The sequence below is a fragment of the Triturus cristatus genome, chromosome 5_2 (assembly GCF_964204655.1).
Source record: "Triturus cristatus chromosome 5_2, aTriCri1.1, whole genome shotgun sequence".
Taxonomy (NCBI): domain Eukaryota; kingdom Metazoa; phylum Chordata; class Amphibia; order Caudata; family Salamandridae; genus Triturus; species Triturus cristatus.
In genome coordinates this window covers 436,273,956-436,297,526 of record NC_140588.1, presented here as the reverse complement: position 1 = coordinate 436,297,526, position 23,571 = coordinate 436,273,956, and the positions used below count along the sequence as shown (strand labels likewise).

General features: G+C 39.6%; 1 protein-coding gene across 1 annotated transcript in view; it reads right to left on the bottom strand.

The window, feature by feature from the left end:
- Window positions 1-23,571, bottom strand: part of ADCY1 (adenylate cyclase 1) — a 1,095,828-nt gene that overhangs the window by 433,910 nt on the left and 638,347 nt on the right. Inside the window, exon 6 of the mRNA XM_085606626.1 lies at window positions 19,289-19,318. Within this exon, the coding sequence (XP_085462752.1) occupies window positions 19,289-19,318 (30 nt within the window). The remainder of the gene's footprint in view (window positions 1-19,288; window positions 19,319-23,571) is intronic.

Here is a 23,571-nt window from a genome sequence, read left to right as displayed (position 1 = left end):
GGCATTGAATTAGAAGGTCATGTGCAGTTTGCTGTTGATGATGATCCAGAAGTTGTAGGTGTGGGTGTTGGGGTGGGTGTTGGTTCTAGATCGGTTGTCCACCAGATGGAGTACCACTGTGATGTGCTCTTCCTGAAGATAACCAGATCGATCTTGTTGGTGGTCAACTTTAGACAGTTGGTCATCATCCAGTGGGCAATTTCAGTCATGCAAGCATTGAACTTGATAAGGGTACTGAGAGTTTTGTCTGTGATGGAGAGAATGTGTCACATGTCATTAGCATAGTAAAGAGCATTGATATCATGAGAATGGATGAGGCTGGCTAGAGGGATCATGTATATGTCGAAGAGTGTCAAGCTCAGGTAGGATCCATTGAGGAACTCCGTAGATGAGATCATGGGAGTCCGAGGTGAACGAAGCCAGGCTGACTGACTGGGTCCTTCCAGTCAGGAAGATGCAGATCCATGCTTGGTCTTGATGTTGTGCAGCTTTTGGATGATGATGGGATGAGAGACTGTGTCAAATACAGTGGAGAGGACCAGGCAGATGAGGGCTGCTGTGTCTCCTCTGTCCAGTCATATGGACATGGCAGTGATGAGGGCAGTTTCCATGCTGTGATTATGTTTGAAACCAGACTGAGTGGTGTCAAGTAGCTGGTGTTCATTGAGTTATTCAGTGAGGTGTCTGTTGATGATTTTCTTTTTGGAATGATAGAATGGGACCAGTCTATAGTTAGCGAGCTTTGAAGGGTCCACCAAAGATTTTATCAGCAATAGGAGGACAGTTGCGTGTTTGCAAGCACCTGGGAGGGCCGTAGAAGAGACAGAGGCATTGAGAATGAGTGTGAACATGGCACTGATGAGTTGCAGTCCTCTGGAGTAGGTGTGATGGGGACAGGAGTCTGATTGGTCACCTAAGTGTATAGAATTCATGGTAGCAGCAGTTTCTTCTGAGTGACGATGGGCCAAGTGTTTATCATTTGTTCTTTGGATAAGATCGGGAGACATTTGGCGATGTCTGTTGGGTTCGGTTGTGGGCTAAAGTTGCTCTAAATGGCAGTGATTTTGTTGCTGAAGAATTGAGAAAGAGATTGTTGCAGAGGTCCTGAAACTGTGTGATCGAGTTGGAGGTGGCTGATGGTGAGGTGAAATAATAATTTTGTGACTGGAAAATCTACAGAATGTTGGTCACCCTTAATCATAAATACTATGAGCAAGCATAAAATTTCACCATTCCAGTTCCATTTGTATTTTTCACCTGCAAATTGTATTTTTGACCCTTAAATTGATTTTGGTGACCGACATATACTAAATGCTTAACAACTCATTCTTGTTATCCCAGATATATTTTGGATAACAAGGTAGCAAACTAAAATGGACATTGATAAAAGTAAAATATATTTATTTAATGATGGTTGTGTATCCAACAGAAAAATTACAATGTGTGTCTTGCACAATAGCTTCTCTATCTGATTAATGACATTTTGTTATTTCCAGGGGTTTGAAATGGGTTACTGAGTTAGTTGGGTGAAACCCTACTAAAGCCGCAACCACAACGTTTGTCAGGGTGAAACTCAAGCAAACCCCAAATTAACCTGTGCTCAACCCTCTGGTAGGCTACCACAAAGCAGTGAGACCTAATTTAGAAGCAATTTGTAAAACATTTATGAATGCGCTTCAAACGGTAATAAAGTGAAAACACAACACAAGAAAAATCCACTCAACTTAGAAAACTAGAGTGAAATGTATTAAATTATATGAGTCCAAAACGACACAAATCCAATCAGGGGAACCAGAGATATCCAATTTCAAAGATTTAAGGTAAGTATTGCACCTAAAAGCAAAAAGCCCCACTCATGGTTATATGGTCTTGCAAGACCAGGTGAAAGTCATAAGTTAGGGCTGGATATAGGGACATGTAAAGTCCTGCTGAAAGAGTTACCTTCAAAAGTCCAGCATAAAGAGTTCTGTTGGCAGGGAAGAGGGCCACACAAGGAGCAGGGAGAGTGTTGGGGACTTTTTTTCACAAAAAGCAACCACTGTGAAACTGGCAGAATAACCAGATCCAAGGATGTTATGGAATGTTATTCAACTACCTACTTCTCAGGTGGAATATCAAAGATATTGAAGTAAAAGCCTCACTCACATAATAGTGACATGCTTCATCATAGGCAATTACTCCACACCCAGAGAAGATGGTACTCTCTGGGCGGACTCAACCAAAGATGTAATGGGAGTACTTAGATAAATGAATAACTGGTTAAGCAGGGAACCAGATCAGATTTAAAAATACCTATGAGTGTACCCTTTTCTGAGTCCTTTATTCCTGGGCACTCATGGTATCACTAAAAACTTATTCTTGGGGTTGTTTTGAACTTGATTCTGTTCAAATATACCCTCAGCTGTGTGCCAACATGTTTCGGCCCATATTGGTAGCCCAGTCGGGTCTGAGGGCCTTCGTCAGGGCGTTATATCTCTGTGCCTTATTCTCTAAGGTCCCTGCCGTGTAGCCGTGCATGTGTTACATGCAACCCATCAAAACGTGAGGCCTAATGCACTCACCTGTCCATGTATTATCTCCAACTTCAGTAGATTTTCTATGGGACATGGAAAAAACAATATCATATATTTCTTAAAAGGACATAAATTAATCCTTTCTACAGCCCATCTCCTGCTCGTAATCATTGATTTATAGTTGGAGTGTTGGTGTACCACCTGTCTATGTGCTCACTAATTAGGGCTTAGTGTAATTCATTATCCAATCCATTTTAACAAAAGCCACAAGACCACAACATATATTCACCACACTACGTGATCATCATCCAGTTGGTGTTGTCTATGAGTGAGAAGATTGTGACTATACAGTGTGTCTTGTCCACCGATCCTACTGATCTACATTTAACCAAACCTTTCTATAGCGTGTTGTCTTTAGAGTATGAAATGGGAGCGAGTGTATTGATTTGACATAACTTAACCCAGTCTAGTAAATCATGATGACGCTCACCTACTGTTTGATGCCTACTAGCATCATGCAGCTCTCATGTGTTCAGGTGCTGTCCTGTAGTCAAACACTGAATAAAAGATATATATCTATATAACAGTATTTCTTAGATGTTCTTCAAACTACACCCCCTGCCGTAGGGCGCTTTTGTCGCCATGGTTATATGTAAGTCTACCGTTTAGTAATACTACTTCCATGGTAATTGTGTACTAGTCTAAGTTCCATAAGCACCTCACCCCCGATAATGGTTTCAGAGGTTTAACCTGTGTATGAGTCTGTTATAGAAAATCACGCCCTTCTACTCTCCCTACGTACTAGATATTGCGTTCCTCATTGGTACGCTATTTGTTTAAGGAACCCGCTCTCCCTGTTTGTTTAGGTACAATACCCCTCTCGCTTCTAACCTTCATGCTATGGCAAGGAAGAAAGGCAGTTAGTCTCTCGCATTAATGGGTTCGTCTCTATGTTAACGTTGCATAATGCGTGTCTTAGGGAACCAGCTCCCTCTGTCCGTTTTTCTTGAATACCCCTCTCGATTCTAATCATCATACTCTAGCAAATTTTTTAAAAAAACAATTAGTCTCTCGCATTAATGGGATTATCTCTATCTTAGCGCTGCATGATTGGAGTCTTAAAACGTTGTATTTTGACACCCCTGGTATGCGCAACCTCCCTCTCACTTACTTCGTCAAGGACACCGCACCGCCGTTACACCTTGTCAAACACATCGTCCGCCGTCGGAGATGTGTACGCGGCTGCCTTGACTTTTAAGTAGGGCTTCCCAATTTCATTGGTTGGCTGTTCTATCCCCTGACGTATTTTCTCTATGGTTGAAGAACGTAGTGTCGACTGATTTTCTGACGTGTATAAGGTTGAACTACAAGATTTCTGGGTAATGTAGTTCGGTACACTCGTGTTTACGGTGTTCTAAACCCCTCGTGTTAGAGTACCTTTGTTTTGTATTTTTAATTTTCGTTAATAAATTGTGTACCATTTCAAGGGTTATTTCTCGGGGTATGAGGCACTAATTCTGCCGTTAGGAAGGACAGAAATAGAGTGACTCACTATATAAGCTATTGACCCGTGTTGGGGAGTCATTTGCATGGAGTCCTAATGGGTCACTCGTGCTCTGTACACCCGTGGTGAATACTCATTAATCTTTTTGTTAGTATATTACTTTTGCTGTTTAACGTGACTGTCCAAGTCGGTCGTCTCATTTGCCCGACCTCTTGGAATCGTATCGCGTGTGTTCCAGATTTCTCTAAAAGAGTGTAAAACCCCGTATTAATATAATTCAAAGGTTCTTATGTTATATATAGGGGCTGTATTTGTACAACTACTCATATTAATGCCTCCTTATTTTTATCATACTGTTTCACGTTAACACACTTTCCTGTTCTCTTTAGATGTTAACAACTTCTATATGGGTGGCATGTTTCGAGCCTGCCTGTTGTCAATGTTCAGTGTATATTCATCATCTTTTCAGCCAATTATTAAATTTGTATTGGCTAGATTACAGGGATATTTCATCTTGTGAATAGATTAGGTCATGGAACACCATGGGATTTCCTCGTTGAGACCTGACGTTGTACTTGACAAACGATAAATCCACCTCTGCTCTAGTTTCAGTAGTTGTCTTTCATTGCAGCTGTCCGGTAGTTTTTCAATTACCGTCCAAGTGAAGTCATTCTCATTGTGTCTCTGTGTTTGGAAGTGTCTCATCATTTTGGTAATTGTTTTACCGCATCTAAATGTACTGCGGTGCTCGTTAATTCTGATCTTCACTTTTCGTGTAGTCATACCAATGTATATCTTCTTGCAGATGCACGTGATTAAGTAGACTACATTGTGGCTGTTGCAATTACTAAAGGATCTCTGTTCCCAAGGAGTTCTCAAGCCCACGTCGATCGCTTTGCTAGGTGTTGTTAATCTACATACACTGCATGATCCACAAGGGAAGTGTCCGACTACCTCTGGTAGATTCCATAGTGTGTTTTGTTGGCCTATTTTGCATTGTTTCTTTTTCGGCCGAGTATGAACAACGGAGTCCTTGATTGATTTCCCTCTCTTAAAAGCAAACAAAGGTTTCTCCAGTTTCAAACCACCAGAGTTCAGTGTTCTCCAATGTCGTAGGACGATGTTTTTTACTTTATTCGAGTCTGTTCCGTAGGTAGTCACGCATACCAGTCTTTTGTTGTCCGGTTTCTTTTTTGGTTCCAATAGTCCTTCTCGATTGCAGTTCTTGGCCCTTTTATATGCTCGTTTTATCAGTTTTGTTGGGTAGGATTTTATCTTCAATTTCTGCGTTAACTTCTTAGCATGGGTTTCATAATTTGCTTTGTCAGTACAATTCCTTCTTAACCTTAGGAATTGGCCCACTGGCAAATTATCTCGTAGGGCTTTGGGGTGGAAGCTATCGTACCTAAGTAGGTTATTGGCATCAGTGGGTTTATAGAACACTTCAGTTTTTAGTGTCCCATCTGCTGGCCAGATCTTTAGATCCAAAAACGTGATGGAATCTCTCTCTAAAGTCTATGATGATCACGTAGTGTGGTGAATATATGTTGTGGTCTTGTTTTTTTTTTCCAAAATGGATTGGATAATGAATTACACTAAGCCCTAATTAGTGAGCACATAGACAGGTGGTACACCAACACTCCAACTATAAATCAATGATTACGAGCACGAGATGGGCTGTAGAAAGGATTAATTTATGTCCTTTTAAGAAATATATGATATTGTTTTTTCCATGTCCCATAGAAAATCTACTGAAGTTGGAGATAATACATGGACAGGTGAGTGCATTAGGCCTCACGTTTTGATGGGTTGCATGTAACACATGCACGGCTACACGGCAGGGACCTTAGAGAATAAGGCACAGAGATATAACGCCCTGACGAAGGCCCTCAGACCCGACTGGGCTACCAATATGGGCCGAAACATGTTGGCACACAGCTGAGGGTATATTTGAACAGAATCAAGTTCAAAACAACCCCAAGAATAAGTTTTTAGTGATACCATGAGTGCCCAGGAATAAAGGACTCAGAAAAGGGTACACTCATAGGTATTTTTAAATCTGATCTGGTTCCCTGCTTAACCAGTTATTCATTTATCTAAGTACTCCCATTACATCTTTGGTTGAGTCCGCCCAGAGAGTACCATCTTCTCTGGGTGTGGAGTAATTGCCTATGATGAAGCATGTCACCATTATGTGAGTGAGGCTTTTACTTCAATATCTTTGATATTCCACCTGAGAAGTAGGTAGTTGAATAACATTCCAACACATCCTTGGATCTGGTTATTCTGCCAGTTTAACAGTGGTTGCTTTTTGTGAAAAAAAGTTGATTTGGGAGAACGCAACTACGTTGTTTATTCTCTCACTCTCTGTTTGTGAAAAAAGAGTGTTGGGGACTGTCATTGCTGCAGATTCATTGGGGCAAAAAGAATCGGGCTCATTGGAGCCTTGCATTGGCAGGAAGTGAGAGGTTGGTGAGAACAGGCCCGTTTGCAGTTGTGAAGAGCTAAAAACGTAACGATTTCTCCTTTTCTTGGAAGCAAGCTTAAATGATTCCACACCAAGAGTTTAGGACGTGAGGGGCCCCACTTGGTGATAGGGAACTCACTCCAGCAGAGGCCAGCAGGGCTCAGGCAGGTCCAGTTACAAGTCGGGACAGTAGGGCTCAGGTAGGTCCAGTCACAAGTCCGGACAGCAGGTCTGCTGGGCAGATGCAAGGGGGAGACAGACGGGCCTCTGGAGTTTATGTCACTGTAGCTCAGAACAGGAGGTCATTAAGCTTACGCTTTGAGTCACTTCAGCCTAGAATGAAGGTGCAGGTCTAGTCTTCTTAGCAAGCACGGCAGAAAGCAGGAGAGCAGCAGAGTATGAGTGCAGCATAGTAGCAGTCCTTCTGACAGCAGAGCAGCACAGTAGTCCTTCTTGTGTACTATTCACAGGTCCAGAGGCATACTGAAGAGTTGGGTCTGAGGGTCCAACATTTATGCCTGGTGCCAAATTTGTATGTGATGGTTCTGGAGGTTTCCACCCCCAGAAGTGTTTGGAATTTTCTTGCCACCCTGCCCTGGTCTCAGCTTGCCTGGGGACACAAAACACTCGTCAAATCCTTTGTGAGCATGGTCAGACAGAGCCTTGGTAAAATTGCAAGTGTGGCAGATAAAAGACCCGCCCCGTTATCAAGTCAGAGATGGTCCATCCTGCCAACACCTATTCCCTCTTTTTCTCAATGTCTGAGAGCCATACAAAAATACCATATGGCAACTGAACCTAGTGATGTGACCAAGGATACAAGCTGCAGGCAACAAATGGTTGGGGCAAGGAAACAACTTTCTAAAAGTGACATTTTCAGAATTGTGACTTAAAATCCAACTTATTTATTGCATTAAATGCCCATGTGGCTTGATGTATATTGGCAAAACTGAAACATAAAATAAAGATAAGAATCACAGAACACAAAAGCATGATACGCAACAAAAACACAAAGTCCACCTTAGCAGTACAGTGGTTTAAAACCAAACATAACATATCTCAACTAAGGTTTTTAATTCTGAAGATTCAGGTTTGAATGATAAAATAGACATGAGCTGTTTTCTATTGTAGATCTATCACAACATCTACATATTTTGCTTATCACAATACATGCTAGTAGAGTTACTTCTTGTGATATCTCAGTATTGTACATCAAACAGCATTATTTATTATGATGAATGCAACTTGATGAAATTTCTCAAAATATTTGATCACATTTCACAATTTTTTCTCATATCAATGTCCAGTTTCTATTATTTGTTGCTCTTTGAAAATTGTAATCAAACTTGGGTGGTTGCTTTGGTTCTATAAACTCTCAGAACTATTCTTGGACAGGATCATAATTTCTACTCAATTAGTCAGGCAGCTGCACTTTTTCCAATTCTTATGTTTACGTGTTTTTGTGGCATCATTAACGCAGTTTGCGTACACCTTGTACAGGACGATTTCAAGTTGCCTTATAGGAATGAGTCATTTTGTTCATCTGTCATTAAACATGCAGTTAAGCCTAGGTTTTTCGAGCATCATACTATAATGACTAGGGTTCTGATTTATTGAACAATACACGACCTATAATAGCAATTGTTTATGTAGTCATCTGACCGTAATTATATCATCTTAGAAGTTTTTGCATCCCTCAATATGGTGACCGAATTGCTGGCATTCTGCCGCACTTGGTCGATCAGCACAGTCCTCTTTCTGCTGTTAGCAGCTTTAGACGCCGTTATTTATACAGTTGACGCCAGTCGAAGTTTCATGAGAACAGACCATAGGAGCCATTGCAGGGTAGGCATAGCACGACAAAAGAACAACAGGAGAGGTAAGACTGCACAGGAGACTTGTACATATGCGTGCCCATGAGTTCAGTGTCCCAACAAGACAGCTTAATTTTTTTGTCTTGCAGAATTAGTTACCAGAGCTATGCTTCATTGAGCCATATATACTACATATGTACTACATTGTACTGGTCTGACTAGAATCTAACATACAGGTATGAACACCCTGGTATGATATTTCAGCATCTAACAACACATTTACATACTTGTTCGTGGTCAGCAGTCGGGTGGTATTTTTGGGGAAATAGACGTTGCGACACAGAGGAACGGAATTCTGTTGTCAATCTTCATTCAGTAAAAGGACAGGTATCGTTGATTTTTTTTAGATGGCTTTATTATTGTTTTTGGCACTGATCATGTCATTTAAAGATACACCAGTCTGGTGTTTTTCCTTTTGAATATTAAGGACACATTTTCTTTAACATTTTCGGGCTAGATGATGGATATCTGTTCCAGCATCGGTGTTGAATGGATGATGTTTTTTTTCAATCTTCTTTACATTTCTCTTGAGAGACAAAGTGTAGTTTCTGGTCCTGTTGCAAGCACAATAAGGCGTGCTATTTTTCTCTGGCAAATACATTTAATTTTGTCAATCTTACCGGGAGAACTTCTGGTCTGACTCTAATTTAACTTGTCAATTCTACTACACACCACATATATGTTTACAAGCATATTTCCCTGTATATTGTTGTCTAAATATTATACATTTTTTCCATAGTGCCCCCTGAGGAAGGGATTGCGATCCTGAAATGCATTGGGCAATTACCACATTGTTGCAAAAGACAAGTTGTCTGTGAAATAGGCCATTGTGATTGTTACTTTTATGATCTTCATGTTCATTGTAAATTTATACAAATGTATATTTCTTTTGTGAACACATGTAAAAGGTAAATAATACTTGTCCAACTTTCTAAATACACTGCACCTCTTCTTCCCTCTAAGCTATTTAGGGCCTACACTAAGAGCGACATGTATATTAAAAAGGAAGTTTTGGGCCTGGCAAAAGGTTTATTTTGCCAGGTCGAAATGACAGTTTAAAACTACACACCCAGTCTCTGCAATGACAGGCCTGAGATATGTTTAAAGGGCTACATAAGTGGGTGGACATTCAATGCTGCACACCTACTACTAGCAATTAACTGGAGTAAGTGGTTCCCTGATGAGGTCCATGGGTCCTGTAGCTGGGTGTGATCCAGGCTCTAATGGGCGCAGATGCACTTGCCTTTGACGGGGTAGGTGGGGCCTGGTGGGAAGGCGGTAAAGGGGCAGTACGTCCAGGTGACGGTGAGGCTTCTGGCTTCCTGGATCACGAGGCAACACTGGTGAGCCAGTGAATCTAGGCTTCTAGAGAAAAAGCGGCTTCTAGGGGAAGTGGAGTGCAGGCAGTAGGAGGTACCAGAGAGCGGGAATGCTCTGATGCACTGGCCAATATCTCAGTGATTGGGGGTCATTTCTCTTGTTTGCTATTCATGACCTCCTATCTTTTCTTGGCAGTTTGAACATGAAAATATATGTCAGTACAATGGCACTAAATATGGCAGACTTTATAACATAATTTGATGGGATGTCCATTAATGGTTCCTTCCGGGTTAGCCAGCTATGGCATTGATGGCACCACACGACCAAACTCTTCAGTCTTAAAAAAAAAACACTGAAATCAAACAATCCAGAATCTTGCACACATTGCAACTTAACAACGTTTCTTCACATAACCACAGACACCTGCATGGTATTTGGACAAAATATATAAAAAAAAATATCCGGTTGCAGAAATATCGAATTTTTAATATTGTGACACAGAAATATTGTCTGCAAATATATAGTTGACGAAAGTAACGATTTTGTTTAAGGTAAAAAATATTGTTTTTTGAGTTTCCTTATGTGTTTAAATTATATTTTAATTGTATATGTTTTATATTGTTTGTGTAATTGATGCTAATGTTTTTAAATATAGTTTGTAATTTTAAGGTATTTGTATTTTTAATTTAATTGTAAAATGGTCATTTATAGTAGCAGGTTGGGAGGTTTGTAGGGGTAGAGGGTGAGAAGTTAATTAAGTATAATTCATTCATACATTTTTTCGATTAATATTAATTACGTATTTGATTATTAAGTTGGTAAATTGTGTAAATACTTTTTGTAAGGTATATTTTAGGTGTGGGTTGTTGGGTTTCAGTGGTATGGGGTGCGAAGGTAATTAAATAATAATTGGTTAATGTTTAATAATTGATAAATTATTAATACATTTTTCATTGTTAAATACTTATGTAAATTGTATAATCTTTATACACTTTTTATTTGCACTTTAGGTGCAGGTTGTTGTGTTTGTAGGGGTATAGGGTGGGAAGCTAAATACATAATAATGTATTAATTATTAGTAACTGATAAATGAATGATTACTTGTTAATTATGTAACTTGTGTAACTATTCAAATTTTTTAAATTACATTTTAGGTGCAGATTGTTGGGTTTGTAGGGGTATAGGGTGGGAAGGTAACTTAATAATAACTGATTCATTATAAATTATTTATTCATTATTAATTATCTACTTGTCAATTAATTATGTAACTTGAATGATTATTATAATCTTTTAATTTAGATATATGTTAAATGTGTGTTGCTCGGTATGAGAGTCTGTAACGTGGAAATTCAATGAAATAATTTAAAAAATAAATATTTTTCTTATATTAATTATTTAAGAAATGTATAATTATTTTGATTGTGTGAATGTTTTTTATGTATATACTTAATTCTAAGTTAATATTTTTATAATTTTATGAAATGAATACTTGTATAAAATGTTCACAGACTGAAGTGGGAATGGTAAGTTTTACCCCTGCTGAGTCCAATGCTATGCTTCCCCTAGTGTTGCACCCACTTGAGTGGGAATAGTACAGTTTACCCCTCCTGAGTCCAACGCTTTACCTACTGTTGCACAGACTGGAGTGGGATCAGTATATGTAATATTCCTAGAATGTTATATTTTTGTTTATATTGTTTAAAATTAGATTATTATTCTTATTTTGTGTATTTAAAATAATATTTTTTTAATGAGTAATGTTTGTAATATATACTTTTAGTAAAATGTATTCTTTAATATCTCTTTTTTATGTGTAATTAAGTTGGTAGGTTCTTAAAAAATATTCCGGTTTATTTATTATGGTTTTGTAATTTATTTTGTATATTATATATATATATATATTATGCGTTAATCCTCAATAAGTGCGCTCTCAGAAACACCAACTCCGTGTAGAATGCAAATACCACTGTTTATTCACAACGCGTTTCGCTTTAGACAAGCTTGATCACGTGAACTTTGTGCAATCAATGACAGCCGAACTTATAGTGGTCATGGAAATCAGTAACAAGAAAGCAAACATGGAAAAGGGGACTTTCGAATTACACATGGCAGACATCTTGAATTGGAATATTATACATTGATAACGGGTTAAATGCCTTTGATGTCCATAAATAAACGTACTTCAATGGTAAATACAGTCTATCTAATTGCAAAAATTGCATGTTCAAAGTCCAGAATTCCTCTAGGGCACATATGTATACGTAAAAATAAACAGTGAATAATCAGATATAGTCGGTATCAACATGTGCAAACTTGTGCCATAAATTATAAACAATAATAGTCTGACATGAGAGATTAGTGGCAGTAAGGATACCTCGACGTACAGATATCTCGTTCCAAGTCTAGTGTGTGCTAAATCACGGCCGCATATTCTCAAAATTACCGGTCGGCTCTTCACGTGTCTCGTGTGCTGAAACTGTGAGTCAAGTGAACTCGCACAAAATAATGTATGTATATATACGTTCAGTTAGAAATGATAGTATAGATACTTTAAACAAAATGTTTCCCTGATCAATAAGCAAATTGCTGAGCTTTCTAAAAAAGAATCAACCTCTTTCAAGTGAGGGAAAGAGCAAGAAGAAGCTTGGAAGCTTTCCAGACCTAAAAACATAATTCATGGCAGCAGCGATTTTGAGGCATGTTCACTGCACGCAAACCTGCTATGTGGAGACCGACACATATTTCTTTGCAATAGGAGCAATCTTGTCTCAGAAACATTTAAAAAAAACTCAAGACATTCAGCCAGTGGCTTATTTCTGTTGTACTAAGTGTACATAAGATGATGGGAGGATTGGTTGAAATGTTTCCAACCCCTGGCATTCACTCAGGATGTCTTCCCAACCATTGTTCATCATGCCACCTCAGAATAGACCCAGCTATATGCAAATCAGCCTTGTTCTTGATCCAATAGGAACAGTCCAGCCTAAATGCCAAAACATGCCCTCTCTGAACTGGAACACAAGCAACCTAAGACCTGTCTCATCCTGATTTGGGCTTGTCATTCAAGTGCAGTATGGCTCTAGTTCCATAGTGAACAATGGCCCCATGTCTTGACATTTACTTTCCATTTAGGGTGTTATATCAAACACACAAAAGGTGAGGCGAGGAATATTTGCTATTTGACTAACCACTGGCATTTACTTGGAGTAGCATTCCTACCCATTGTTCTTTTGCCCATCATGCCACCTCAGAGGGGAAACGACCTTTACATCACGGTCATCTCACCGTGATGTCATTACAACGCGGTCATTACCATGCAAAGCCATTACTACGCAAGTCATTACATCGACTTGCTGTAGATGGCGCGCTTACATTAGGAATAGTATAGGTTACTATTCCATCACCTTCCCTACTGTTACGTAGGATGGATTTGGAATAGTAAATTATACATTTCTAATGCCAGCGTGTCATCTACTGCAAGTAGATGTAATGACTTGTGTAGTAATGGCATTGCGTGAGAACAACGCGGTCGTTGTAACGACCACGTTGTAATGCCACGCGATGTAATGACTTACGTTGTAACGGGTCATATTCCCTCAGAGAAGACACAGCCATATGCAAATCAGCCTTGCCCCACTCCAATAGAAATGGTCCTAGCAAGGGACCGACATCTAGGCATACCCTTAGCAAATTTCTTTATTTCTTAGGTACCCCTGAGAAAATCTACACCGTATACAATTGTGAAATATTAGTGACTGAGGAGGCACTTACACATCGGAGACTTTATTTATTAGGCTACATACATACAATCAAGGTCTGGCCAGATCATTAAAACCTAAGTTTCCTAAAAGTCTGCTAAAATCAGTCATGCTTGATGGTCCTTCTTTTTCTCATGTGTTTGCTATGACATCACTTATAGACATGATTCACAACAGGGAAAGGCTGATGTTCTCTCCAGACAAGGTTCTGAAGAAGAAATTCAGCAAAATTCTTGCTTCGCAAACAAAATTAACCTTAACTGATTAATTATTGTTGGGAAGGATAAAATTGATACAGCAGGAATTAGAGCAGGAGAATTGGTTATGAGAGAAGAGACAATCTAGAAAGAAACTTTACAGACTATTGTTTCATCAACATTGAATTTTTGTTCCCAAAGAAGAATCGCAACAGAAAATCTTTCTTATTATTCATGGCACCCCATGCCCATTTACAGGACATCTTGGAGTTAGAAGAGCTCACAGTATGGTAGCCAGAACATTTTGGGGGCCAACTTAAGGAAAACTGTAGTTACTTATATCCAGAGGTGTGAGGTTTGTGCCCAAAGTAAGATATCTACCTGGGGGCGTTTATAAACATTCACTGCACCACAAACACTTGGTCTCACATATCCGCAGACTTCAAAGAAGAGCTACCAGATTCTCAGGGAAACACAGTATTATGGGTAATTTTATAATTACTTTTCCAAACTTGACCATAAGGCGCTGGTTCCATTTCCTACATCAGTAGAATTGACTAAACATTTCCAAAAAGAGGCTCCTTGGTATACCCACGGTCATAATAACTGAAAGGCAAACACAGTTTTCATCCACTGTATGGAACTCATTGTTGAAACTACTGGGGACAGTAAACTTTAAAATCACCTCAGATTAATGGACAGACTGAGAGACTCAATAAGACTCTAGAAAAATATTTAAGATGTTTTACAGCGGGACAACAAGAAGATTGGTCTTTTGGGTACAATTAGTGGAGTTTGCATATAACAACTTATTGCATTGCTCTCTTCAATTTTCCCCATTCTTCTGTACATATGGTTTCCATTTTTGTCTATGGCTATCCTGTTTCACAGATAAGATACTTTCTGTAATAACAAACACAACAAGATGATGGACGGAGTGCTGAAACGTTTCATTCACTCACTATGCCTTCCCAGATTGGACCCAGCCGTATGTAAATCAGTCTTGACCCTGCTCCTCATGGCAAAAGTCCAGCCCGAACTGCAGGCCAGGTCCTCCCTGGATCTGAAAATAGCATCCTGGGACCGGTTTCAGGGTATCACACCTCATCAGCCAGGCTAGTTTGAGTCCCGTACCAAATACCAACAAGCTTGCCAATACTGATATATCATTTGAGAACAAATCAAATGGATACAAGAAATTTACTCAATGTAACCCAAATCCATTTTTTTCAAAATTACTTTTTATTCAATTACATGAAAAGATTCACATTTGTCGTTCGTTAAAATGTGATTATCTTATTTACAAAACATACCCAAAACATCACTTAACAAAGATTTGGACCCTAAATGCATTGGATGAATTCGGGTCTGTAACACATATCTTCAATGGCAAAATCAATATGTAAAACTCATACACATGACTGGGACAAAACATATAACATGAAACAAACATACTTTTGTTCAAAATAGGGTATCTTTTGATTAAGACCCTTTTTGAAAAACAACACAGTGAAACAAACAAACAGTGTAATTTTTTTCAAAACCAGAATTTATGCACTGTGCCTAACATTGCACTGAATTTTCATAGTTTGTTAATCAGGCAGAAAAACATTCCTTTAATCACACTTGTTTGAAAAAATAAGGTTGACGCGTTTCGAACCCCATGTTTGCTGGCTGGGGGTTCTCTTCAGGACCGAATACTAATAGTAGAGATCAGCCGATCTCACTTGTGAATCAGTTCAACGTTCTAATCCCAGTTTTCATGTCCAGATGTCAGAGTCCTATCTCGAAGACCGGAGTACATCATGATCGCGATGTACTCTGGTCTCCGAAAGAGGGACGCTGTGCGGCTTGCCAAATTCGCAGAAAAAGATTCCATTTAAATTGAAGATTGCTTCCCTGGTTCCAAAAACGTTGTCATAAGATTTGCCAATCTACACATCACTGACCTCCGAAACAGATGGGACTCTGAAATCTGGACATGAAAACTGGGATTAATGGGAAAGCATTGGGGTGGCATGGTGAGCAAAAGAACGATGGATTTAACACAGATCAGTGACTGGGGGTGAATGTTTAAAAAATGTCAGCAATCCGTCCTTCATTTTGTTGTGTTGCTATATACCATTTGTAATAATGCCTTATTAAAATAACTGTCCTTTACACATGCATCTGCAATACAACATATTCTAAAGGCCAAGGCACTATACAAAAGGCTTGCAAACACGTAGAAAGAAGCAGCAGTGATATATTCAGAAATACAAGATGTTTGGTTATTGGGACACCACTTAGCCATTCCTAGAACATATCCCAAGTTTATTCCTGTTATATTAGCCTCTTTCCCATTATAAAGCTGGCAGGTGTTTCAGCAGTAAAATTCTAATTACTAGTTCAATTGAAGAATTAACCAATATTTCACACTTTCAGAATTAAACCATCACAATGCAGTGAAAGAGCTAAACCAACTTCCATTGTTATTTCCCAAGGTCAACACTGTTCTTGTGGTACCTGGCTGATCAAAGGATTTCAAGGAAGGTTCCCCAAGAAACAATACTTCCTTCCACTTGACCAGCGGTGAGGGCTTTGAAGTGTGCGCGCTAGTGTACAATACTGGATAACAGTCTAATTGGTTCCACCTCGCTCTACTCTCAATGGTTCTACCGCCACTGGGCCATCAATGATATAAAACCACCTTGATGGCGGGAATTATCGCACCGGCCAGAAAGGATGCTGCGTTGGACGTGAATGCACCGAATCTCCGCCCTGATGATGTCCAGTGTGGATGAATCGCGTTGGCTGGATTGTTCAATGTAATGGTTTCGAGATGCAATAATTGGAAGATTTTGAAATAAAACACAAATTGGTTGTTCATTAAAGACTGCCTATAGACTTTCTCGAAGGATACGAAAATTGAAGCAATTAGCTTGTGAACATTATGAATCAGCGCTCTTTTCTGTCTAGGTGTTCCCCAATAGACAAGCAGTACCAGGTCAGACAGAGACTTGCAGTAAGACTGCATCCAAGAAAATTTAAGCAGCATGGTTGCATTAGAAGTGTGCATTGCAAAAGTTTAGATTTATGGCTCCCACTTTGTAAGTTCGATCAGTGTTTTGGTGTTTCCCTGTAACTTTGTTTTTTTCTATTCTTTTCCTTCACAATGCTGTTTTAAGGATTTTTAGTGACCCGGGCAAGACATATTTTGGAGCCCCCTGTTCATAGAAACTTTGAATGTTATTACCTATTTTCTGGTAATTGAATCCCACCTGATGTCAAACAAGCTTTCAAAAACATTTGAAATATGTATTTTTGGGAGCTCCACAAATCACTAAAATGATACTGGTTAGGGACAGAGGTAGAGCTAGGCAAAGAGAAGGAGAACGATTGAGATTCAGAAATATAGGTGAGCTAGACAGAGAGAAAATATACTTTCTCGGGGGGGGGAGCCCCTTGGAAGGAGGAGGCCATGGGCAATTGCCCATTTTGCCCATGTATTAAAATATCTTGGTCTCCCATGCTTCTTCTTTGTTTGACTTTGTATGCCTCTGAAAATCAGCATACAAATCGGCTTACACTTGCTGTGTGATATTCAACATGACCACTACTTCTCAATGTCTCTTGGTGCTCATGAGATATGGGAAGGTTACTGTGTGCCTTGTGGGATCATTATTGACATTCACATAAAAAGCATCAGTCAGACTTGCTGTACTGGTGTTGTTTTTTTATTTATTCTGGATTTCCAAAGTCAAGAGTGTAAGCTTGAGCTGTAAAATGTTTAAATTCCTGTGATATGGAATTTTTATTCCAGTGGAATATTTATTTGATTATTTGCAGTGTGTTTTCTCTCCCATCCCTGTCCCTATTTTGCTGTATTATGAACCACTAAATTGGAGATTATTTTTCCTCCACATAACTTTCTCACTTAGCATCAGAGCTCCCTTCGCCCACGTAGCTTAAAACAGGGTCATGACAGGAGATCATTCGCTGCGGGTCTCCCAGCAACAGCTCCTCACCGTGTTCAAGGCAAGCTGCATTGCTGTGGCACACTCAGGGTACCAGACACTCCTGACCTCTTGCAGGGCCCTTGTGTATTTTGAAACAACCTGGTCCCCCAGTACCCCCATCCTAGTGCACCTCCCGACAGAACTGGTCCAGAGAAGTCCAAAGCAACACCCCTTCCAGAGTCCCTAGCAAGTCCGGCTAATACTGTTCCCTGGCTGGAGGGAATTGGGAGGCCAGGGCCACTAGTCATGGAGACACAGAATCCAGGAAAGTACATGCCTGAACTTCTTTCCAAGAAGAGGTTCCCTGAACAGAGACCATCCTTTCTCTCTTCTCTCCTGTTTTCTGCCCTTGTACAGGAGTTTAATAGTGGAGGTGAGACGTTGTACTTGGTGGATATCTCTGTCCAATATAAAAATGCCTCATCACCATATTACTCCAGACAGACACCTTCTGGGAAAAACATGAAAGATCTTGGGACCACCACAGACAAACACATGGCAGTAAGAAGGCAGAAATGTGAATTGCCAGATGCTCTTGGTTTGAAAATAACCTGAATGGTGAGCTAGCCGGATTAATATGAAAGGCTACTTGGCATTCAGGTGTGTCTAAAGTGCATCCAGGGAACCAGAAGATGCACTTTATGCACAACAATCTCACCAAGCTGGAAGGATCTGTCAATATGGCTGGTGGGCACCGCTAAACTCAAAATAACCACATCCTCCCCATTGTACTCACAGAGTAGCATCGCCAGCATTCTGGAGTGTTCTGGAGCACAGTGTTCACTGTTATTCCCAAAGAACCACTCTTCCAATAAACCTTCTTTTCAATCCAGAGTGATCTCAGAAGGCTCACACGTGCAGTGGACATTATACATATCAGGCAAGCAAAAGATAAATAATAATATCACAAAAATAGAGATAAATGACTTACTTCTTAGTTTGTTTTCATAACGTCATGTGATTTCCCATAATGGTCGCACCAATGTTTTACCTAAAATAAATGCATTCACATACACAAAAAAACCATAAAAGGTGCCTGATGACGAGAGTCAGGTAGGCATTCAACCTTTACCTACCTGGAAGCATTAGGGCAACCCAATGTGTCAATAAATTGATGTGTACATCGAAACCAGTGAGCCACATTTGCCATAGAAAAATACAACCACCTACCGTATTTTTCATTTAAACATTGTCAACAATGTTTTCTCAGAGCACATTATAAAGACAACTTCGAAAATATTTAGGGTCCATCGTTTTCAATTAAAGTTTCGTGTACAATGCATTTAACAAAGTCCTAAAAATATTGTCTGACCCCAATAGCCCAGTGCTGCTGTAAGCATCGGGACACACACTCTACAAATAGTCCAGTTAAACAGTTAATAAAAAATAAAATGCATGAGGAACGTGGCACAACACAACACGACACAACACGAGGCATAATGATGTTTTGTCTATTTTTCATTAAGTGGCATAACTTCGAAGGTTGGAAACACAGTGCTAATGAAACACTGGAGATGGATATGGCAGGTTTTAGGGGATGTTCTACAGACAATTTCTAGACATGAGAACACAGGAAAACGTGTGGGTTGTACTAAGATGGCCACAAGGACACTGACGTGGTATAGGAATTTATGAAGAAATGTATTAAGGTACTGACACATTCAGGTCCAGAACGCGTGGCTTGAATCTGGATTAGGGCACAAGTAAAAAAAAAAAGAAAAAGAAAATTAGTGAAAATGAACACGAAATGATAAGACAGACACAAGAACTGCAGGACTGCTAATTAGACAACTTCGTCAAGTACTATGGAAATGCATCTCTTCGCTTTCCTGAATTTTAGATCGACAATTGACTGAGGAAAGCAACATTTTATCCATATCATGCTTTATGTAGTCGTACGTCTTTTCTTGTTCGTACTACCAGTTTGTTTTTTGACATTGCACCAGTTCCACAAAACTTCTAAAGAAAAATATCATAGGAGCTACGCTTAAATCTTCTACATTTTTTTACGTTCTGTCCGAGAAATCAAACAATTTCCGTTCCCTAAATATGTTCAAGAAAAGCATTCTATTTCTCAGTTACAATCTAGCACATATTTTGATTCCCTTATTTAAAGAGATTCACAGTCAAAAGCAATGTAATTGCCAAGTTGGAAAATATGTATTAGCTGTTCTAAAGTGATCTGTAAATGTAGGACACAAGCACAATTGGGATTTTTTTTTATAGAATCCAGGGCAATGCTGGGTAAGTTACAATGGAGTCTAACACTCTGGGATGCAGAGTAAAACGTGCTGCGCGTCGGGTATTATGCAAGTGCAATTTTGTGCTGAGTGCTTGTTGTATAAACTGCAGACACCAGCTCAGTACAAATAAATTCCCTCTAATTTGCAAAGCAAAGGCCAACAGTTGAGAGGGTAACATGATCTCAAAGCCCGCAATTCTCGAAAATGATTAGGACCTGTGAAGTTTGCTCGTTGCATTTGCTGCCTTGAGTCATATGAGCTTCCTCCTATAGCCTTGTGAAGGTCAGCTGGCTCCCTCACCCGTACACCAGTCACCCACTGGAGCAGAATTAACATGTCTGATGTTAAAGGGCACATATATGTCGATGCTTCGATTTAGGTTTTTAACCCTATTTTAGTCTTGCAGATGTAAATGAAAGATGAATTGTGATCTGAACCTGACACATCCCCTTACACAATCCATAGGCTCTGGAAGTAGAGGTGCTGCAGCATCCCCCAAGATAACCAAGCTTGAGTTGAGAACGTGAACGAGCAAGAAAGATGCCTTTAACTTTTGTGTTTATCTTGTCACATTTGCTTGGCGCTTAAAGACAGAGGTCAAATGTCAAGCTACGTCTTCTGACAAATTGCTTCTTATTATGGAAACTGTTTTTTTTCTTTCTCTGACTGCACCGAGAGAGGACCTCGGCGATACTCTTGCCGGGTTACATTGGAATTAAAGAGTAAGACGACTTGTAAAGAAAATACTAAGCCACAACAACATTTAAATACCACGAATCACATACATATTTCAAAATATATCAGAAATTGGGAAATAATAAATGAAGCACAGTTTTGTGGTGATTCTGAAGAGTGGTGGTAAGAAAGATTTTGATAGGATCAAAACATATCAACACACTTTACTTGGTAATGCACACATGATAAATATTAGCTGAAACCCAATTTCCACACATTGTTGTTTGTGCACTTTATAGTTTTAACAATAAAATTGTATGTCCATGCACATTTCGTGGCCCTTTCAACAGAACAGGGCCGGCTCCTCCATTTCAGAGGAGGAGCGTGGCCCCACTTAATTGCCCCAGAGACCAAAAATAATATGGTGATGAAGTTGATTCATTAATATTTTATTTTCCGTCAACCCATCCTGAACCGAGTGTCAGGATGGGGCCGGGCCTGTTGAGTGGCAGCAGTGGTGGGCTGCCTGATGTGCAGTAGTTTATAGTGCGCATGTCCCTTTGGCCAGCCATCTTGTGACTGCCAGTCTGACATGCGCAATATAAACTTTTCAACCCAGCTGTCTGAGACAGCTGGGTTGAGAGCCTACACAAGCCTCCATGTCCTCAGGAGCGGCGCCAGGATTGGTTGAGTCCAGCTGAATGTGACGTGATGTCAGGAGAAGGTGACCGGAGCGAGGAGGACGTGTCGCTGGAAAACATGAGAAGTACGTTTTATTTCTTTTGTGTATTTTAATGTAGTTATGTACTTTTAAAAAACAATGTATTACATCTTTACCCTGCCCCTCTAATTGGTGGACTTTCCAGCCACCACTGTCAGTGTTATAACATTAATAGCAGCAGCCCGACTCTGAAAATTGTTCCAGCACCACTGGCATAATCCCAAAAACATGAATACCCCAAGGTTCAAGATGTTTGCGTGAAAGATAAAATAAGCCAAATTCACTTCATTTCGAACTGTACAGGACAGGTTAATTTACAAACACCACTCACCACTGGGAAACTCCTCTGTTCACCCACACAGTGCAGAGACAGGATTCACAGGTGTACATTCCATCAGTGCATCAGCTGCTGCATAGTTAGTCTTATGACGACTGCGCATGACTGCCATTTTGTGGTAATAAACCACAATCTTTCATTCTATGAACTATTAAACTTGTAAGAAGCATCCAATAGCATGCTGGTTCTATGACAACCACTCCGCTTTACAAAGAAAAATTAGTGAAAGAGAAAAGGATGAAAGACAGATAAGGAGAAATGGAGAAACTTAGGAAGAAAGGAATGAAGAAAAGACAAGAGTAGTATGAAGGACGGAAGAAAAGATTCAGGGAAGTAAAAAAGTGCTATGATCCTTGCTTCGTTTGAAGGGAACTAAAAATCCTCCAATTTCTGGTTTAAGTTTTATATGCCAAGTACAATTTACCGGTCTACCTTGCTCCGCTATACTTTTTCTATGACTTCAGAAACTCCCCTGGAGTGTTCTACTCCATACTTCTAATTTCTTTAATTTTGGAGGATTTACAATGTTTTTTCAACTCTAAAAGAGAGTCTATTAAAGACTATCTTAGTGATGATATTTAACACTATTCTCTTAGGAATGAAGGTGCCCTAATTGATAACTTCTACAAACCACAAGCTAGGAAAGTCCTTCTTAGGGCTAACTGCCGAACAGTGGTAGGAGATTCAGGGAAAATATAGGACAATTATTGGATATGAAGATGTGGTGAGATTGAATCGATAGGGAAAAAAAATCATTTCTAAAAGGGACAAGTCTGAAGCGTCATCTGATCATAAGAATATGGTGGGGCACCTCCTTGCTTCTCTCACTGCATACATAACCCACCCCAATTTTTCATGATACTGAGTACAATCACTACTTAAATAAATGAAAGTTTCTACACATAATTGGGGGTATTCCTCAGCTTCGGGTCATCTGGTAGATTTGTATAAATGTAATTTCTTCCTTTCAGTAACCCTTTGCTAAACCCCAAGAAATTACAAAATCACTTTTGCATGTCCATGGGACAAAGTTGTGCCTCTGACTACACAAGTGAGGAAAACAGTTCTCAATTCATCCCAGAAAACAGTAAGAAATAGAGATGAAAAGGGTCCTCGGATCCTTATGCAATGTATTATTAGAGTCACCCAAAGAATTTGAAAGTTACTTTGTAGGAGTAAAAGTAAATGGCTTTACCAGTTGCTGAATGTTTTAGTTAATGATTTACCTTGTGGAGTAGATGCCAACTTGCAAATTACAGAGGGAATGGCCATCACAGACCTAGTCCAGTGGTATTTTTAGCTTTCAGAAGCAATCAACTATGAATAATATCATAAATGTATTTGTAAGAAACTGGGCTATTGGTTGACTGGGATGTGAGCCCAGATCAAGCAGTACCACAATCCTTGTCAGGGTCAGGCAAAAGCAAACCCCAAATTAACCTGTACTCAACCTCCTGGTAGCGTGGCAAAGAGCAGTCAGGCTTAAATTAGAGGCAACATGTAAAGTTTTTGTGCAACATTTCAAACAGTAATAAAATGAAATCACTGCAAAAAAGGATCCCACAAACGGTTAAATAAATTTGTGCTTAATTTAATAAATAAAACAAGACAAAAATAACAGAACTCCAATTAGTAGACCCAGAGACTTTCAAGTTTAAAGACTTAAGTAAAAATAGTGCCAAAATACACAAAGCACCAACTGTAGGTATCTGGTCATGCCATACAGGGACAAAGTCACAAGTTCAGGCTGACCACGATGGAGCGCGAGCTGGCTACAGGGTCCCAGTTAGGCCAGCTGAACAAAATACCTTAAATCCTGGTTTGCTGAGCCTTGTGTGCAGCTGTGTCAAAGATGTGTCACACAGCCAAAGAGATGCGTTGGTTCTGTGATCCAGCATGGCTGCAAAGCGAGGGCCTGCATCATCGTCAAAAATCCCATAGACAAGACTTGCAATCGAAAATCG